The sequence below is a fragment of the Telopea speciosissima genome, chromosome 4, assembly GCF_018873765.1.
Source record: "Telopea speciosissima isolate NSW1024214 ecotype Mountain lineage chromosome 4, Tspe_v1, whole genome shotgun sequence".
Classification (NCBI taxonomy): domain Eukaryota; kingdom Viridiplantae; phylum Streptophyta; class Magnoliopsida; order Proteales; family Proteaceae; genus Telopea; species Telopea speciosissima.
In genome coordinates this window covers 7,766,190-7,786,108 of record NC_057919.1, presented here as the reverse complement: position 1 = coordinate 7,786,108, position 19,919 = coordinate 7,766,190, and the positions used below count along the sequence as shown (strand labels likewise).

The following is a 19,919-nucleotide window of genomic DNA, read 5'->3' as shown; positions in this document are numbered from 1 at the left end:
CTCTATATAGATAAGAAGTTGGTTATAGGATTAGATTCCCTACAAAAATGGGTAATTTTTCATCTACTAGAGGATAAGAACAAAAGAAGTACAACAAAGGTAAGCTATTCACCTGCACGGCTGCACCAGGATTTCCACAGCGACAGAATCACATTCCACCTAGAGATTTGAAATTCCAAGGCTTCAAGCTCCTTACAATCACCTGATTGAAGCTAGGAATTTTACCTCAAAGTTTGTGCAAAATTTGAAAGGGATCAAAATCAGACCAGCTAACCAGGCTCCTTTTCGAGATGTCATATGGCTTCTTCCACCATGTGGACAACTTCTGTAGGGAGGATAGATAAGGTCAGCTCCAACCAAAAATAGTCCACAAATCTAGATCATATCTCCTTAGCAAATTTGCATTCTAAGAAGACATGATTTATTGATTCCTTCTAAGAACAACATAGCTCACACTGCTTTCATAAAAACAAAAAAAAAAACATAGCTCACACTACGAGACCAATAGTAGTTCTTTATTATTGATGAAGTCAACCGCAGGTAGGTTTTTGTAGAATAATCTCCATCCAAATACAGAGTGTTTAGGGAAGATGATAGAATTCTAAACAATGGAAGACCAAATTATCTAGGGGTTCCTAGCCCTGAGCTCATCTCAAGCTCAAGCAAACTGAGAAAAAACCAAGGAGGACGAGCGCCAGCACAACGATTAGTGTCTCAAGAATCTTGATGGAGGAAGCCTTAAGAAAAACTGATCGTATTTTATCCAAAGTGTGCTATCAAAAAGGATGGCCTGAATTTTCCTTACACCAAGCCAAGGTAGACGATTTGCCAAAAAAAAAAGAAAAAAAAAGAAAAGCCAAAGTGAATATTATGAATCAAATGCATTAAAATAGAATTAAGATCTTCTGTGGTACTGCGGTGTGCAGTGCACATCTTGTGGCACAACAAAGGTCTCGTGGCAGACATGACCTCCGTTGTGCTTACGGCAGAAGATTTTTATACATTAATATATAGCTAGAAAGGTATCAATCGTTTGTAGGTCAAAATTCATTATACCTCCATACCCAAGAGAAAAAAAAAAAGGACCTCTCAAGTTTGCGGACCAATTACAATGTATTGATGAGAATCTTGTTTCTTAAATAGCTGTGAATACCAGTTAGGCCAATTTAAACAACAGCTTTAATTACATACCGTCCACAGGGACCAATTTTGCAGTCGAAATCATTATCATCCTGGAGGAGACTGATGGGATAATTTATGAAGTTTCCATAACTACAGTAATGTTTGATGTTTAAAAAATTTCGAGTTTATAAATGATTGAAAAACCTTATAAATTGGATAAATTATGTGTGGAAACTGGAAACTGGAAACTGGGAAGTGGGAAGTGGGAAGTGGGAAGTTTTTTTTTTTTTTGGTGAACTGGGAAGTGAGATTGATAAAATGCTGGGGAAAAAAATAATGTTAAATAGAGAATATGGTGAAACCATTAGTAGAACACCTTCCTCTGTTTGCACTGCTTCCATGGCTGCCCTAGTGTGATGACTGAAATGAAGTTCATGGGTCGTCTTGAAACGTGTCTTGAGCTTCTGGGTAATGGTCGAAATCTTCCAAAAACTTGCTGGAGCTTGGGTGTGCAGTGATCTGGAGTGAGAAGATGGAGAAGTAAATCAGCTTTTTGATTTAGTAGCTCTTGTATTCTGGGTTAGAGTTAATGTTCTCTCTTCCCTCAGAACGAGCTTTCATGTCATCCTTTAAATGCAAGTGCTGTTAAGGAACACAATTTGACTCGTTTTTCAGTCATGGCGAGGCGACATGGGTGGCAACTCCCAGCTCACACGTTTCAGGTGCGTTGTTCTTTTCTTTTTTGTTTGTTCGGATCAATTTTGGAAATGTGGGTTTTAATAGGGTTCAGGATATTCGGTGATATTGATATGCTCACCCCTCCTGTTCAATGGTTTTGATTCGCTTATTTAACTTTTGCAAGCTCCCAGGATTTTAGAGCGTGATGTACTGTTTTCTTTCTCTCTTTTTTGATTAGTAAATTGTTTGTTTTTTTATTCAGAAATTATTATTCCGCAATTGTTTCTAGGAGAATTCTGCAATGCACGTTCTGCTTTCCTTTTTTTTTAGGGATTCATAAGTTTGTAGTGGTTTGGTTCTTAGAATTGCGTGGCTGTTGGTTTTTGTTCCTCTAATTCCTAGAGTTCCGAAACTCTGTTTTAGAATCTTTTCATTCTTGGTTTTCTTTTCCAAGTGTGCTGTACTTGGTCTACAACTGATGTATGGTGCTACATCACAGCCTACAAGCCCAATGTGAGGAACTAGATGAAAAAGTTTGATAACTCTACCTGGGAGGTCCATCTTATAATTCTTGTCTTTGAGGTGTAGTTCATATTATTTGTTGCAGATGTCTCATAAGAAGCATGGGGCTTCCATTTACATACAAACCTTTCTGTGACCTGTTATTGGAAAACACACCATAAACTCATAAAGGCATTTCCAGGGCACATACACCTGTAGACGAGTCAATTCAGTATAATGTACTTGAATCGATCTCTTGACCTATCATCAGTGGTTATTTAATCCTCAGTTGCTGATGAGCTTGGAAATGAAGTGTTATGATTTCCCATGGAAAGTAATTCGAGCTGATTGTTAACGAAATTTGTCTATGAATAGGATAGTGCCGTATTGGGTTTTATTTTGGAGTGGGGGTGGGAGTAGGGGAATGGGTGGGAAATGACAATGAAGTGGCCCTCCAGGATAAAGTGTTTATGGTTTGTTCATAATAAAAGATTCTGAATCTCAGTGTGCTGCAATGAATGGATTTAGCCAGATTTTGGTGAATGTCTGCGCTTTGGTGGATCTGTAGAACCATCAGCAGCACTATTAATATTCCCGGTGCTTAGTTTGTAATCCTTGTTTCTCGTCAAAGAAGTTGCTTCTTGTTTTTACTAGAGGTCCTTTGCATTAGTTGCAATGACACATCCTTATTACATGTGAGTTGCTCAACACCATGGTCACATTAACTCCATTGCAAGGGAAAAGGATCATGTCAGCATTTACTTGACTGTTTAGAGTACAAATGATATTTGAAATGAGTGATTAATCATTGTTCTTGGTTGCCCTTTTCCATTTAAATTTACTAATATTGGACAATTTTCTATCGGAGAAAAGTTAGCAAGACGTTGGTCCTTTAGTAGTCTGGGAGGGCCAATTCGTTGGTTCTAACACTCTTGTTTCCTGCATCTCACAGTGTTTTACAAATGGGACCATTCTCATGAACTTTTTGACATTCTGTTATTTTGACAGAGTTTGAGAATGTTTTTGGGAGCAGTTCCTGATGTTCATAGTGTTCCCGGCAAATGGAGGGTCCCTACTTATGGGACACCAGGAACTGTCCTTGGAAACATTCCAAAACACAACTTTATTTTCTACAAGAGCTTCTTTTCTCATATTCACCTTTTCTTTCTTTTCAGGTTGTGGCTATAACTGTATTTTTCTTGCTCTCTGTTGCGTACTATTCCTTTTTTGCTCCATTTCTTGGAAGGGACATTTATGAATATGTGGCTATTGGTGTTTATTCTTTCTTGGTAAGTACAATTCTTTCTGGTGAGGATAGTTGCTTTCTGTCTTGCATGTTAACTTTTTGTTATTCTTTAATAATATTTCAGGTTATTTCGGTATTCATTCTATATGTTAGATGCACAACCATTGATCCTGCGGATCCTGGGATACTTATTGGTGGAGAGGGGACATCTGCCTACCGGTCTCACAACAAGAATGATTTGCCTGGTTAGTTGTTTAACATATTCTGATTGAGGAGTTCAAAATTCAGACAGGTTGGGAGATGGGGTCAAATATGAACCCATCAGATAATGATAACACCAACTAGCATGTCCTGAGACAAGGTATAAGATTGTATAGTTACAACTTACAACCACCTGGTAGAGTCAAATCTTGACAGAGATCTCCATGTTGGATCTAGTTTGAGCCACATGGATGACAGATGCAGGCAGGATGGCTTTTGTTCATCTGTGCATGCTGACATGAATATATTTCTGTTCAAGTTATATTATTCTCTGGTAAAAAGCCTTCCTTTGTGTTCCACCTAATTGTGCCACATGGAAGGGTTATATGGCAATTCTGACCATTGGATAGATGATGCATTGATGCATGCTCTTGATTAGCCATGTCAAATTTCAGACCCAAATTCAGTCATTGGCATTTTCTCTTGTATTTTCATTATTAGTTTTCAACCATTTTTCAGAAGTTTCAATTTGGTAGTGGATATTCAAAGCTTTCCCCCCCTCCCATGTGGCCAACTCCGTCTGAAATTTGACAACGTGAGCAGGGGACCTTGAGCCTCCCTGCCCGCAAAATTTGGGTCAACATCCAACATCCAACCTGCCTCATGTCAGATGTCAGGGCTGTTCAGGAATTGCCTTCCAGCTAGGAAACCATTCCTCTCTCTCTCTTGATGAGTAAAGATATGTTTGCTTACATTTTACTTGATTTGTTGTGATTTACATTTCATAAAAACTTCGTGTCGTAGAATTAGGGAATGCTGCTCCAATGGAAGAACATAGCAAGGTAGAAATGAAGAATGGAGAAAGGTCTGTGGGGCATAATTCAAGTTGGTGCTCAAAAATTGGAGGCTTCTTCTGTGGCTTTCTAGTAAAAGAAGATTGCTGGGATGATGAAGATTTTATGCAACAGCAAGCTGGCGAGGAAGTTGCTTTATTTTGCACATTGTGCAAAGCTGAGGTACAGGATATTCTTTCTACTCAAGTGCAGAAGGAAAGGGAAAAAGGAACTTGCTAATTGACATGACCCAATCAAAATTCAGGAAAACTAAAGGGGCATGGTTCTGAACAAGATTCACAATGCTGTATAGGGTACTGATAAAGATCTAGGAACTTGATGACCTTAAGACAGTATATCAAAAAATAAGAACCTCCACTGGGTTCTCACTGAAAACCTGAAAACATAGGTTATTATAACATTAGATTTAAAACCTGAAAAATCCTATCATGAGTTGATCAGGAATGTCCTAATGATCCTGGATTTTGAATATACCTTTTTTTGTAAGTTTTTAAACCTTAGCTGCTAGGTCATTTTATCTTAATGGTTTCTATGGACTTATGACTCTCAATTACTCTTTTCAGGTCTAAATAAAAGTGGTCTTAACATGAAAAATTCATTTTGGTTCATATGATTGATTGTTTTCCATTTAATTGCTTCTGAAGGCTAATTGGTAATCCTATCATGGAGGTGCACCTGATATTTTATTTAAGGCTGGATAGAGATTCATCACTTGATGCCTATCCATTTTATCAATTAGTTGCTGGCCTGGCCTTGACTTCTATTGAGTCTACTTTGAGGCTAAGCTGGTTTGTCGTTTTTTAAATACTCACCATGGTGAGATTCTTCTTATTTAATCTTATTTGGTTTTTTGGTTGTGACTTTTGATTTGATTATTTGGACCTGTAAAACAAAGGCACATTGAGGAATTCATTTTTCCTTGCAGTTGGTTCATTCCCCATTTCATTCCTCATGAAGGCTAGTTAGAATGATATTCTGGAAGTGCCGTGATTTTTGGCAATGAATTTTATTATTAGATAGCATAGCTGCTACCTAATCATATGGTTTTGTTGCCTAAACAATCTCATCTGTAAACAATTTAACAAAAGATTGCTGTCTTTGGAAATCAAATAGAAACTGAAAGTTGACCTCAAAATAAGAGGACTGAAACTGCCTAAAAGGAATAAATTTATAGCAAAAGGTTTTATGGGTGGGCATACGTAGTTGTGCCATTTGGAAGGTTGATGTGGCAATTCCAACTGTTGGATATATAGGGAATGGTTTGGATTGGGCCGTTGTCAAATTTGAGCTTCAAATTCAATCATTTACCCTCCCATGTATGTCTATGCATCCTCTTCATGGACCTGGATTTATTAAGGATTTGTTGCCATGTGGCCAACTCTGTTTGGCTGAAACTTGACATGTGTGGAAGGGATCTTGGGGTTTACCTGCCCACAAAATTTCAGCACCATTGGACCTGCCACGTGGCAAACTAGGTCCCACCCATAAATCCTGTTCCCAGGTCTGTATTACATGGCAGTGACTTTGTTCTTTTCTGTAGGTGCGTAAATTTAGCAAGCATTGCAGAAGTTGTGACAAATGTGTGGATGGTTTTGATCATCATTGCCGGGTATGTAATCAATGCCTATCCTCTAGAACTTGCATCCATGCTCATGGCAGGACCCTCTTTGATGTGTCGCACATTTTTCAGAATTGAATTGATTATAATTATCTGAACTATGATATTCTTTGAGAAAAGAAGGATCTACAAAATGGTCTAGAAGAAAGACCTCAAATCATATGATTGAGATCTTGCAATAAAATGATCTTTTGCCTTGAAATCTTTGCCGAGACATGAGAAATTGGGTCCAAAAACCCGTGTGTACTGCATACCTTGATATTTGATTTATGGTTGCTAGTTGCTACCTCATTGATATTCATACTATGTATTCATCAACATTTTCTCTTTATGCATCGAGATTAATATGGGCATCATAACAACTTTCTGTCTTTTTGGTGCAGTGGTTAAATAACTGTGTGGGGAGGAAAAATTATATCACATTTGTGTGCCTTATGGCAGTGAGCCTTGTTTGGGTAAGTTCTGAGAATAAAATGCTCTTCTAAACTATCCTTTTCAACTTTTCTGACCCTCTTCTCTTTTCCCACTCTTAATTATAGACTTCTTTTTTCTACTGTTGTATCAGCTCATTGTTGAATGTGGAGTAGGAATTGCCGTCCTTGTTCGGTGCTTTGTTGATAGAAAGGGTACTGAAAATCAGATAGTTGAGAGGCTTGGAGTTGGGTTCTCTAGGCCCCCATTTGCTACAGTGGTGGTATGTTGTCCATCAACTTTTGATTTCTCCCCAACTGAATTTCATTTCCTTCAAACTTGGAAGTCGAAAATTTATGGTATGTATCTTGCAGACCATAGTGGAAGTCCACCTACAGCAAAAGGGGTTGCATTGAAATACGGAAGAAAAGCCATGGATTGGAACCCAACTTTCAATGAATTTGATTTAATAAAATTTTCCAGAAAATTAGATTCCCAGATGGCATAATGACATCGTCATCTGGTCAATTTTGTTTATTTGGATGGTAAAATACAAAAAAGATGGAAGAGGAAAGTGTGGGGACACAGGCTTGGCATTTTACAATTTCATTTTTATAATGGAATTCCTCATTTTTCAGGCCCTCTGTACAGCTGTTTCTTTTCTTGCTACCATGCCGTTGGGAGAACTATTCTTTTTCCATATGATTTTGATTCGAAAGGTTTGGTCCTTTAATCCTTTATCTTGTCTTCCATTCCTATAGAAAAGTTCAAGAAAGGCAAGTCTCTGATTTTTTTCCCAGGATTTTCTTTACTTGCAGGGCATTACGACATATGAGTATGTTGTAGCCATGAGGACACAGAGTGAACCACCTGGGCCATCTGTAGATGCAGGGGACCCGCAAAGTCTTCCATCTTCACCTACCAGTTCAGCTGTGACTGCTATAAGTGGACGAAGCTCTCTTGGGCGAGGGTTGCAATATAGAGGTTCTTGGTGCACACCTCCAAGAATCTTTATGGATCATCAGGTACAATATAGTTTACAGTACCATATAAATGCAGATTGATCACTGTCAGCAGTCAGCACTACTGCATTGCAGTGCCCCATTCACCTCAAAATGCACAGAGATGAAACTGTCTTCAATTATCCATTTTCTACAGAGGGGATACATACCAGCAATCTAACGTGCAGACCTTTTTTTTCTGATAGGGAAAAGAAATTAAATTCATTAAAAAGGAGTATGTGTGTATATATATATGAATCATCTATCTTTTATTTACAAATCCTTAGCAGTCCTGTGACATGTCCAATGAGCATCCAACTATGGCAGACTTGGTGATCATGCATATGGTCAAAGTTGAATGATGTAATGATCACCCAATGCTGTTGGTTAGTTTCTTATATTGTAGGTTGCATGTCCTTTGGCTTGGATTCCCTCTATTGACACTGTCAAAGATGTGTGCGACACTTTTTTTACGATTTTTGTTCCCTCTCCATGCCATAGGAGTGGGTTTCTGTCACCGACAAGCCATTCCAGTTCCACCGATATCTGTCATGTGGCAGATTGGTCAATGTTTAAGCTCAGTGGACATGCTGTCATGGGTTAAGTTTCTTGTGCAATCCAACTTTGCCACATGTCAAAATAATGATTTGAGAATTGTTTGAACAGATTTTCCCGTTGAACTGTTGAAGAAATAATAAGTTCAGCCCCCTATATATAGTGGGCCATACAGTTAATCACTAAATTTGACTTTTGGTCCATCTAAAGGATTCCCCATCTATCTGACTGTTCGAATGATCCCTCCAGATGGCAGAAACTCTTAGTGGTGTAGCCATCCGGCATTGTGGTGCTAAAAACCATTTTTTTTTTTTTTTGGTCATATTCATTATCCTGTTGTTATCAGTACTATTTGTAGTGTTATCTATTACCAGTTAATTTTCTAAAAAATTGAATAGATTTCCACCTGTTTGCAATAACTGCCTTACAGGATGAAATCATCCCAAACCTGGGGCCAGGACGTGTACAATCAACAGTTAATCCAGATGTAATTCAGTCATCTGAAAAAGGGAAAAGATTGGCCCAGCGCCCAGTCCGAATCAGTGCTTGGAAACTTGCAAAATTGGATTCTAACGAGGCGATTAGAGCAGCTGCCAAAGCTAGAGCATCATCCTCAGTGCTGCGTCCTGCACATTCTCGTCACCATCCATACGATATAGATCAATTGTCGAGTAGCAATATAAGTGGTAGAAGCAGTCCATTCAGTACTGATCATGGTTACAACAGAGATGCTAAAGTGGGGGCTGTTAAGTTATCCTCACTCAAGAGTTCTTATCCAGCAAGCCAGACCAGCAAGGATGATCTTGAAACATGCACTCATAGTATTAGCAACTTTAGTAGTCCTCACCATACTAACAATCTCATGCCTTCTCCCTTGGAACAGCAAATTTCTAACAGGGAACATTTCAATCCAATATATCAATCATCATCAGATCAATCTCCTTGGTCAGCAAAAGCAAGCATTGGGGATGAGGTTGCTCTCCATGATAGTTTACCTATATCACAGGAACCAATCAGGAAAAACAACAGGTCTACTCAAGAGAACCCTAGATCTTCAGTGGTTTGGGATCAAGAAGCAGGACGTTTTGTGTCCACAACTACTTCTAGAACTATTGGGTCCTCTTTACAGAGACTGGAGCTTCTTAACACTGGTCAGTCAATTTTCTTTGGTGGTCCTCTTGTGAACGAATGGGCAACCAGAGGTTCTAGAAATGGCAGTTCATTGGGGCAAACCAGTTTGGAGAGATCCTCAACCTCAAGTCATCGTCAGAGTAGACCGGAGAGAGGAGGGCAGCTTCCTGTTTTTGTTCCAAGCGATTCTCAGCTAAACCAGTTTTCTTCTAGATTGCCTTGAGGGCTTAATAGAGATACGTCTTCTTTCTTCCCAATATATAATTCATTTAGACCAACATTTCTTTCATTCCTTTTATGCATTGTGGCCATGTCTTGTGCATTAAGAATCTTTGATTAGCTCTAGTTTTTCTACCATCATGTACACATGAGTCAATCTGTCAATACATCTGTTCATATATCCATTGTTAATCATCCTTTGGTTGGGTGCATTTGCTGTGCTTTCAACCATCTTTGTCATCCTTTTCTGCATAGTTTGTTTGCTAATGCATCCATATCTGTCCAATAGTCCACCTTTGGAAGTTTTGCAGCCATGGATCACCTTAACAAAAATTTACTGGGAGGGGGGCTGTTTGGTATGACCAGAAGAATGATCTTTATTGTTTAGGTTTTTTATAATTCCAATTTACTGCAATGACAGTCTCTGTCAAAGTACATCAGTATCCCATACAGGATCTAAAATGGCATTAGTACCCTTGATTAAGTGAGACTAAGAAGTCCTACATGATAGGTTTGAACATTTTGAGAGGTTTGGGAATCTTAACTATAAAAAAATAGGGTTTGATGGCGTGGCCTGTTCATAAAGTTTCAGGCCCATCTTAGGTATTATTAATAATCTTCCTCTGCAGAAGCTGTAGGGGTGCCCTCCATCTGCACAGCATGTTTCTCTTCCTCTTCAGAACTTGAAACAATGATTTCTATTTGTACAGCATTTTTCATCGTCTTCGTATACCATATGGCACAAAGAAGATAGAATACCAAGTTTATGAAGCCTAACACGGCTAGAAGAGCATAGAAATAGTATAATTTCCCATAGTTTACGTTACTGGGTAGCCATGCACGGCCGACTTGGGTTCCTGTCACATTGTTGACTATGGACACCAAGAAGCTACTAACAAAAAATCCAAGCCCCACTGTTGAGAGGAAAAGCCCAGTGCTCATCGACTTCATTCCTTTTGGAGCTCTGGTTATGAAGAAATCAAGCTGACCGCTGTACATGAATGCTTCTCCAAAGCCAACAATGAAGAACTGTGGGATCAATATGACGAAGCTTAGAGGCAAAGTTGTAACATTGCCACCCATAGATCTAACGACAGACATCCGTCTTGTCTCCACGATTGCAGCAACTATCATGGCCACAATTGAAAAGACAATGCCAATGGCTATTCTTTGCAGGTTGGTGAAACCTACAAATTAAAAAGAGTGAAATTAACCATATTAATTTTTTGTTAGAGTTTAAAATGAGTATTTTTGTATAGGCCTTTCAAGATCTAAAGTCTAACTTAAAATTTCATTGACATACATATCCTTTTTATTAATCTCCTATTTTATGATGTTTCACACCTACCATGTTTCCCTTTCCACCTCTTCATAAAGGTAATGATCACCCGGTCGTAAAAAACAGAAGAAACCAATATGCCGGCAATATAGAAAGTATTGAATGATCCCGGCGGGATTTGAAAGTTCCCGATTGATCTATGCATTGTTGAAGCTTGCTCCACAGAGAAGGTGAGCAATTGTGCATGTACAGTCCAAAAAAAGATTGTTGAAGCCCAAACTGGCATTAGTCTAACCACCATTTTCACCTCCTCTATCTTTGTGACTGAACATAGTTTCCAAGGGTTTTTAATCACAGAACCATTAATCTCAGTTTCATTTTTGTCTATGATTGCAGCCTTATCCAAGCAACTGCCAAGAAAAAAAAAAAAAAAACAAAAGAGAAGAGGAAAAAAGGTAGTGTTAGCATAATCTTGCAAATGCAAATCAAACACAAAAAATATAAACTATTTGTTGTTGACTTGTTACTAGAAATGTATCTTTGGCCTGTGACTCTCTGCTAGTTACTTACCAAAGTTGGTCTGTGTGATGGATTCTTGTAGCTTCAGTGGAATCATCATATAAGGTATCAATACTAGGACATTTGAGGTTCCTCTTCCGTAAAGCAGCCACCAAAACCTGGAGAATTTGAACAATGGGGCTTCCCATGCATTTCTTGTACCTGTATTTTCTAGTCCGGGACAAAAATCCCATCAGTCCAATAAAGAATACAATAGAACAAATACCGTATCCCCAACCTCGACTGACATAATCTTGTATGTAGATTTCCACTGTGACACCAAGAAGAGTTCCAAGGCTGATGACAAAATAAAATCTACTAAAAAAGTAATCCATCTTAGATTTTTCCTTCTTATCGTTCTCGTCGAATTGATCAGTTCCAAAACCTGATACATTGGATTTAAGTCCACCCTCTCCGAATGCCATTACGTATAGAGCAGTATTCATAACTCCAAGTTGTAATCCATTGGCCTCTACGCATGTACTTCCGTTGCAAGGGGGTGGTTGTAATCCGGGCACTACGGTCGATACTGCTAAAAGGGCAGCACCCTGCAATGATCATAGTTCATAATAACCACAATGCTTAGACCATACTTGAAGACTAAGGCTACCATGTTCGATTCTAACCATAAAGCTAAAATTCTTAGATGGATGGATCAATAGGTATACGAAGAGATATCCAACGATGTGGGACTATAACTCTATAAATAAAGTTGACTCATTATCTTCTTTGCTATTTCTACTTACCAGTGTTTCAATCATTGTGGAAATGGTAATTGTCCAATACCGGCCTAAGAAACTATCTGCCACGAAACCTCCAACCAAACATAGCATGTATGCTGCACCAGAAAAGTTCGTTACGATATTGGCCGCAGTTGCACTAGGAAGATGCATCGTCCCAACTGCATAAGTCACGAGGTTGGCTGTAATTCCCATTGATGCGAACCTCTCGCATGCCTCAACAACTACACAAGATTTTGGTCATTAGTAAAACAAAGTTTCAACTTGACATTTTTTACAAATTCACTTCGATGATAAATGCTTATGTGTATGTCAAAAACAATTAAGCTTAAAATTGCAAGCTTCATTGTTAAACTAAACTTATGTATGTGCGGAAAAGAAATAGGTAAAATTTCCAAATTGGGTTTTGCAAGTGCCGACCCACTATAGCACAAAATCTCCATAAATCTCTAATTCACATGGAAAAACATAGCTTTAAAAATCCAAAGTCATGGGAGAAGACACAATAATTATAGAGTATCGATTGTAGATCTGCATGAATATACATGGGATGCATGCCAATATATGGAGAGAGTATTTGATTGAATTAGATTATGAAATTTGACATCTATCTATTCCAGACCATGACCTCTCTATCCAATGGTCATAAATTGACTATCTAGGGAATAAAAGAAAGAAATGTACGTACTTAGGATAAGAGCTGCAGACAACCATCCTCCAGTTTTCGACTTGTCAGTTGGTTGTCCCTTGTAGTCTATTGCATAAGTAATTTTCGGATTCATTTTTCCTTTCCTGAGAAGCACATAACAACATTTTTATTAGAAAATAATAAAATTAATTAAACCAGGAGTATTGGTCTAGGTGGTCGAACCGGTTGGTTCATTCAGCATGCAGTCTCTCAAGCAAAACATTTGACTATGATGGTCTAACCACCAAGTTTTCATTTTGTTCCTATGGTTTGGGTCTAGGTTAGTGCAAACCATTGTTTATCCTTGTTCTTTTAATGGTCTACATTCAAAAAATGTTGTAGAGTGATTTTCAACCATTTTCAGGAGGGGAAGGGAAGGAGGGAAGGGGGGGGGGGGAGGAGGCTCGGCGTACTCTCCTTCTTCCAGGAGTAGAATAACGGCCATGCGGTAATTCAGGTGGGATTGAAATGTTTTTTGTATAAATGGAACCCAAAGTTCCCCATTCACTTTGTCAAGTTAGCCTAATCTGAGTTTGCCAAGTGACAAAACAAGGTAAATATTGAAAAAAATTGTGGACTACCAAGGGATTACAATTGGGTGCATGGACATACATGAGAAGATACATTAAATCTTGATCTAAAATTTGATATGTAATTTCCATACCAAGAAGAAGAGAGAGAGACCTGACTCATCCTCACCTTGCTTTTTTGTCTCAACCAAGCCACAGCCCTCCTACAACCTTGCCTTCCTGCTCTCTCTTATACCGGCAAAGAATGGTCTCACATCATCATTAGTACTTCTCTCTTGCTGGCCTCCCAGAGAACCTTAGCTAGCTACTATATTTATATCACTTTACAATGGATAAGAACACAAGGCACACACATATGTACAAAACCCGAAAAATCTACAGTAAAGACAACACAAAATAATATAAAATAAAAATTGGATACCTTAGGATGGTTGATTGTGAGGGATGTTGCATGCTGCATGCTTCATATTTGATTAGAAGTCCACGAATTGGATTGGATTCTTACTGGATTTCTTTACAGAATATTTAGATTTTCATATATATATATATATATATCTATATATATATTTCTTTTATTATTAGGTAAGTGTGGGAGTGATTTTTAACAAAAGTTGATCTGAGATTCTGACAGTGGGCAAACAACCGTTAGATTGATTGGTTGGTGGCATGGCAGTTGAGTGCATCACCCTCCAAGTGGTAAAGGAATCAACTTCTCCTGGTATATTTGGGCAAAATATGACATCTCTCTCTCTCTCTCTCTCTCTCTCTCTCTCTGTAGTTGTAGATTCTCCTTTCTCCTTCATAGTGGTAGATTCTCTTGTAGTTGGTAGTTAAAATCCCATTGTGCAGATAGATAGGATAGGACCCAAAAAAAAAAAAAAAAATCTGGCTGTGGCATGGCTGGAACCGCTTTGAGATTTAGGTCAAAAAACCCTCTCTCTCCTAACAAGGTAGAGAGTAGTAGACACTTAGTGTAACCTTGGTACCGAGCTGTTGTAGTGTGATTTTCCTTTACAATTAATCAAACTTGGTACTTGTCCTGTCATATTATCAACCCTTCTTTTAAAAAACAGTCTTAAATACTCCCTATTTGGATCAAAACTACACATAAGCTTCGCAGGAAACCCCTCTCCCTTGTTTAACACTTTGTCTGCAAACTTACTTGTGTTGTATTTCTTTTTCTTATCATGTAGCTAGATTTGGAAAATTATTCCAATTATTTTTTGAGTGGTTAAACATAAATTTTAGGGTCTTGCATGCCTACTTAATGGCTGAAGTGTTAAGTGTATACCGTACAAATTTGTTAAGTCATATTATGTCTTGCCGACATTGACAAGGGTTTTTTTTTTGGATAAAAAAAAAAAAAAAAAAAACTATACAAAAAAATTCTATATTTTATGTAAAAACTTTTTTTTTTGGAAGAAATATTATGCATATAAAATAAATTTTTTTTTAATCGTATTCAGGAGCGTGGAAGGATGGATAAGTGCATCATTAATTGCTGCGTGCTTCTTATGTGAATAGAAGTCCACATGTTTTATCAATGATTAAAAAAAAAAGAAAAAAAAAAGTCTATGCATTAGATATTAATATTCTAATTAATCAAAAAAATATTACTAACTATTTTTTTGGTAGGAAAAAAATATTACTACCTATGTTTATACTTTTTAGGGTTTTGGTGACGCAAGAACCTTACTGAAAACTGCTGATAAACTGAAACTATTATTGAATAAAACCAAAACTGCCTTTCCCATGACACGACAATTCTGGGTATTTAACAATAGAAAGAAACCGACTTCTAAACAGATAACAATGCGTGGGGCTCTTCTGTAGCGCGATACAAGGTGTAAAGCATCATCCGATGGCCTGGTGTTGGGCTGCGTGCCCAAACATTGCAGTCTGTTGGATGTGTGCTACACACTGTGTTGCGTTTTATAGTAAATATGTGTATTATATGCATATATATATATATATATATATATATATATATATATATATATATATATATCTGAATGTTTTAATGAAAAAAACACCGTATTGCATATAATACTCAGAGTCGGATAAATACACAAATTTAAAGGCCTAACATATTGTACACGAATAATATATGTATTATATGGGTGTAATATGTTTACTTAAATATTAAAAAAAAAAAAAACTACAATCACCCCTGATTTAGACCACAATATGAAAAATTAATCCCTACCGTTAGTTTATGTTGTTAAGTGATGACGTCAGCTAATTAAATAAATTTAAATTCCTAAACTACCTTTGACCAATGTTGAAGATGAAGGAAGGGTAGTATTGTAAATTTAATTCTAATGTTTTAATACAAGGGTAAAATAATCCTTTCATGCCAATAACTAACAACAGACTAACACCGTTACTGTAAGGGGGTGATTTGAATTTTTTCAAAAACCAGGGGGTGATCTGATTTCGTTTAAAAACTAAGGGGTGATGTGTAATTTACCCAACAAAAAATTAAAATCTACCACTTACCAAAACCAAACCCTCGTCTCTTCTCCAGCGGCTGCTTCTCATTCTCCATTCCTCCGTCTCTTCTTCCTCTTCTTGCGCTTTTCAGGCCGGCGATTGTAGCGGTGATTCTTGCGTTCTTCAGGCCGGCGATTGGAGTGGTACTTCTTGCTTTCTTCAGGCCGACGATTGTGCACAGTGGTACTTCTTGCTTTCTTCAAGCCGGCGATTGCAACGGTGCACTTGTAGTGGCAGATTCTTTAAGATATTTTCCTGAAACCTTTTCCCCTCCATTCTTCTCCATCTTTGAGTTTCAAATTTAGGAGTGTTTTTGGGTTTTAAAACACTAGATCTCTGGTCAGAGTCTATCAATCAATGTCGCAGAGACGAGTCGCGGTGTGTGGAAATACTACTTAATTTCTCTCCTCCTCGTGGGGGTGGGTGTGTGAGTGAGTGGTTAAGTGGTGAGGTTTGTTTTCAGAAATTTGCCCTTTCCCTCCATGAATTGTTGTTTGTCGATGTCGTTATATGTACAATTATTAATCGTCAAAAATTTTATATATGAAATGATGCACCTGCTGTTATCCATGCCTTTCTATATTGTCTTTAGTTCTATGTACAATTAAATTGATGGTAATGGAGGTGCTGCAAGAGAGATCTGCCAAAAACAAAAGAACCTAACTTTTTTTTTTTCTATTGATAAATTGGAGTTACATGGTACAGATTTTGTATTTCAACAGAACTTAGGATATAATTCCATTACAAGGAACGTACTGTTGGTTCTTTCAGGTGTTTTCACATTTACAATCTTTTTTAGAATTGTCAAATAGAAAACCTACCAAGAAAAAATCTTTCTACAAAGTAACAGGTTAACAATGATGAGATACATTAACCACAAATAATAATTACAGTCAGTGTACATGTCTATTGCATAGTGAATATATGCCGGTATTTTTGCTCCCGAATTTTTACAAAGTAACCACATTAAATACGTAGCATATTATTGCCGTAGCGTTTTATTGTGTCGGATTTTTTGAAAAATATTATTGCCGTACAGTCCATTTGACTGCCGTACATATCCGTTCCCAAACTTACTAACTATGATTGCGGTACAAAGGATCCAAGTCCGATAACACTTCCTAAATAGTGATATAGTTATTCAGTTCTAATCTATTCCCGGTCAAGAGTATTAGTTTACAATGAAGTGGGGAAAGACCTTGAGCCAGCAATGGTTTGAAACCTATCTAAAACACTGGTTTAAAATAGGCAAAAGCAAGCATGGGGAATCAGGTTGCTCTCCTGGAAAAATAATAGATGGGGCAATTACTATCATTATCCTACACTTAGCCTATATTTATTAAAATTATTATATTTAAATTTTTTTTCTTTCTGAAATTACCCTGCTTTTAAATAGGGGTGTCAATGGGTCGGGTTGGGCCGGGCCTTAAACCCAAACCCGCCCTCAGGGTCAAAAAATCAGGGTCGGGCCCGGGCCGGGCTCAGGGCGGGTTCGGGCGGGTTCGGGCCAGCCGGGCTTTATTGACACCCCTACTTTTAAACCTTTACGTCTCCTTCTACCCTCATGTTTGTAAATATCTAGATTGCCCTTTATATTTAACTTACCATTCTTCTTCTATTTTTTATTATTTTTATCATTACAATAGTAAAAAATAAAACACCCACCCCGCAATCGATTGAAGAAACGCCCCAAACCACACCGAAACCCACCATCCTAGATCGCAGGTCATCGAGTTTCTTCAATCGATTCAGGGTTCGATTCGTGAATCATTCTGGCCCCGCAGTCTTATGGGATTGATTCCATCTCTGCTTTCTACTCTAATTTCCTCGGTTATGGGAGGGATCGTGATCAGCGCTAGTGGGAACGACGACGTAGATCTTACCGGACTGTAATTCTTCAAAGGAATCGAGGGCAGGAATGTAATCGTCGCCGAGGAAACCAAAGAACAAAGTCCACCACCACCATCACTTTCTAAATTTTTCTACCATTTTAGAATTCCAGAAATACAAATCCAGCATCAATCAAGGGCAAAGATCTGATAGAATCTGATCCAGTAAGAACAGCAGTATTTGCTTCCCACTGAAATGAATACAAATTATAACTTGGGAGCATTTTCTCATAACAAAGAAGCTCCTCAATCGATCGGGAACGGAGAAATCTTATTATTATTATTATTTTTTGGTAGAGGGGAACAGAGAAATCCGATGAAAACCATTGCAAAGAATCCTCAAATAGGTAGACTCTGATCAGAGCAAGTTCGCCGGCAGATTGATCAGATTTGCAAGTTATTTTTTTTTTAGACATGGAAGGTAACTGAGACGATGGGTTGAGTTAGCATTTTATTAAGGGCATGGGTAACTTCTTTAAGGGGTTAAAAAGGTAACATCAATCCTATCAAAGTTAGTATGATCAAACCCATAAATAAATGGGGCGCTGTTCTGTGTGTTGCAGCGTAGGTTGAGCCCAGTCATATGGAGGTAAGGGTGTCAATTTAGGACCGAAATTGGGAACCATCCCACTAAAATCCGGTACCGGACCGTCCCATTGTGTTGCAGCGTAGGTTGAGCCCAGTCATATGGAGGTAAGGGTGTCAATTTAGGACCGGAATCGGGAACCATCCCACTAAAACCCGGTACCGGACCGTCCCATTTACTAATGGGAAGGTACTGGTATCTGATTTTGGTACCGAATGATAAATGGGATGGGACGGTTCTGGGACGGGATTCCCAACGGTACCAGTACCAAAATACCAATTAGGTACCGGATGGTACCGAAACGACTAGCACCGTTTAAAAAGAAAGAGTATATAAGATATTTTTTTTAAAAAGAAGAAGAAAAGGTATAAGAATTACGACTCATTAAGGTTTCACTAATTGCCTTTTGAATAAGAAGAGGAACAACAGGTCAACAGCCGTAGCTTGCTTGAAGTCTCTCCTCATAGAACCTGCTACAATGCTACTCCCTCCTCCCTCCTCCCTCAACCAACTACATTTACCAGGTTCTTATTTTTTGCACTATGTACTTCATACCATACTACCATGTGACATGTGTGATAAATAGGGTTTTGTTTGGGAAAATCAAAGAGGAAACACAATGGGATTCTTCCATTTTGTAGGACTTCTCTAGATTTAAAAAAATGAGAAGCTTATTACATGTGATCTTAGGGAGTTTGAAGAAGTAAAATAATGATTTCATAATTTAAGTTGCTTTATAAAAAGCAGTAGACAGCTTAGATTTCATGATAGTGAAAAAATTCCACAACACTAATAAACCCTCCTTGTTAGAAATAATTAAACTTCTTCTCCCTTTTTCTACAGTGCCTAGAACCATTTAAGAACCGGTACCGTCCCGTCCCGCTAGTAATCGGGATTGAGATCTAGGTTTGGTCTCGTTAACTAAATGGAACGGTACTGGGATTGGCACTTTTGGTACCTGTACCGGTACCGGTACCGTCCCGTCGCAAATACCGGGAACCGTCCCAATTGACACATGTATATGGAGGTGGGCACAATGACCATCCTGCCCCCCTGAGTGGCAGGCCCATGTGCCTGGGCGCAGAACATTCTCCCTAAATAAATATAGGGTTTTTGTCAAATGCCTCCCTCAAAATGCCAATTTGTCTAACTGCATCCTTACAACTTTACAATTTACACATGCCCCATACTTTCAAAACATTGTAACACTTTAATCCAATCCGTTAGTTTGGGACATTAGACATTAGTTTCAGGAAATCTAATGATCAAAATACCCTTGTGACAAAAACCCACCAAAATTAAAGAATAAAGTGGTCAAATTGCCCTCATCTTCCCCCAAACGTTTAAAATTTGAAACTAAAAATCAAACCCTAAACCATTTGGGGAAGATGAACCTTAAAATCAATGAAGTTTGTAAAGTAGAAGGTTTGAATAAATATAAAAAATGCAGGGGAGATTCATTCTTGTCTTGTAGACTTGCTGTCAATCCTTTTGTGTATTCAATGTCATAGGGTATTCCTATTATTTTGGACTGAGGATGCGTTGATGGCCTTCACATTTCTTTATGTGGATGACATATCTAGTTGTGCAACCTCTTAGATCGGCTTGAAACTTTGTGA

The 19,919-nt window shown here is 38.1% G+C and overlaps 2 protein-coding genes across 2 annotated transcripts; one reads left to right on the top strand and one right to left on the bottom strand.

The window, feature by feature from the left end:
• Positions 1–1,661: 1,661 nt before the first annotated feature.
• LOC122659878 (protein S-acyltransferase 21-like) lies at positions 1,662–9,749 on the top strand. The gene is made up of 10 exons (XM_043855029.1): positions 1,662–1,844; positions 3,477–3,590; positions 3,672–3,792; positions 4,559–4,764; positions 6,143–6,211; positions 6,604–6,675; positions 6,786–6,914; positions 7,270–7,350; positions 7,450–7,656; positions 8,618–9,749. Exons 1-10 carry the CDS (start codon positions 1,800–1,802, stop codon positions 9,539–9,541), a joined length of 1,968 nt encoding a protein of 655 aa, XP_043710964.1. The 5' UTR covers positions 1,662–1,799; the 3' UTR covers positions 9,542–9,749.
• A 397-nt stretch (positions 9,750–10,146) lies between these two features.
• On the bottom strand, positions 10,147–12,342 carry LOC122658260 (protein NRT1/ PTR FAMILY 6.2-like; the record flags this gene model as incomplete). Its single annotated transcript, XM_043853182.1, has 4 exons — positions 10,147–10,724; positions 10,886–11,226; positions 11,387–11,922; positions 12,121–12,342. Coding segments are annotated over 4 exons (1,677 nt in total), but the record flags the coding sequence as incomplete, so codon positions are not given.
• Between the last annotated feature and the right edge of the window lie 7,577 nt (positions 12,343–19,919).

Excerpts from the sequence above, each read along its gene's own strand:
- LOC122659878 (XM_043855029.1), top strand. The coding sequence starts at position 1,800 with ATGGCGAGGCGACATGGGTGGCAACTCCCAGCTCACACGTTTCAG. Across the intron at positions 1,845-3,476 it reads TCCCAGCTCACACGTTTCAG|GTTGTGGCTATAACTGTATT; the intron begins GTGCGTTGTTCT and ends CTTTCTTTTCAG. Across the intron at positions 3,591-3,671 it reads TTGGTGTTTATTCTTTCTTG|GTTATTTCGGTATTCATTCT; the intron begins GTAAGTACAATT and ends ATAATATTTCAG.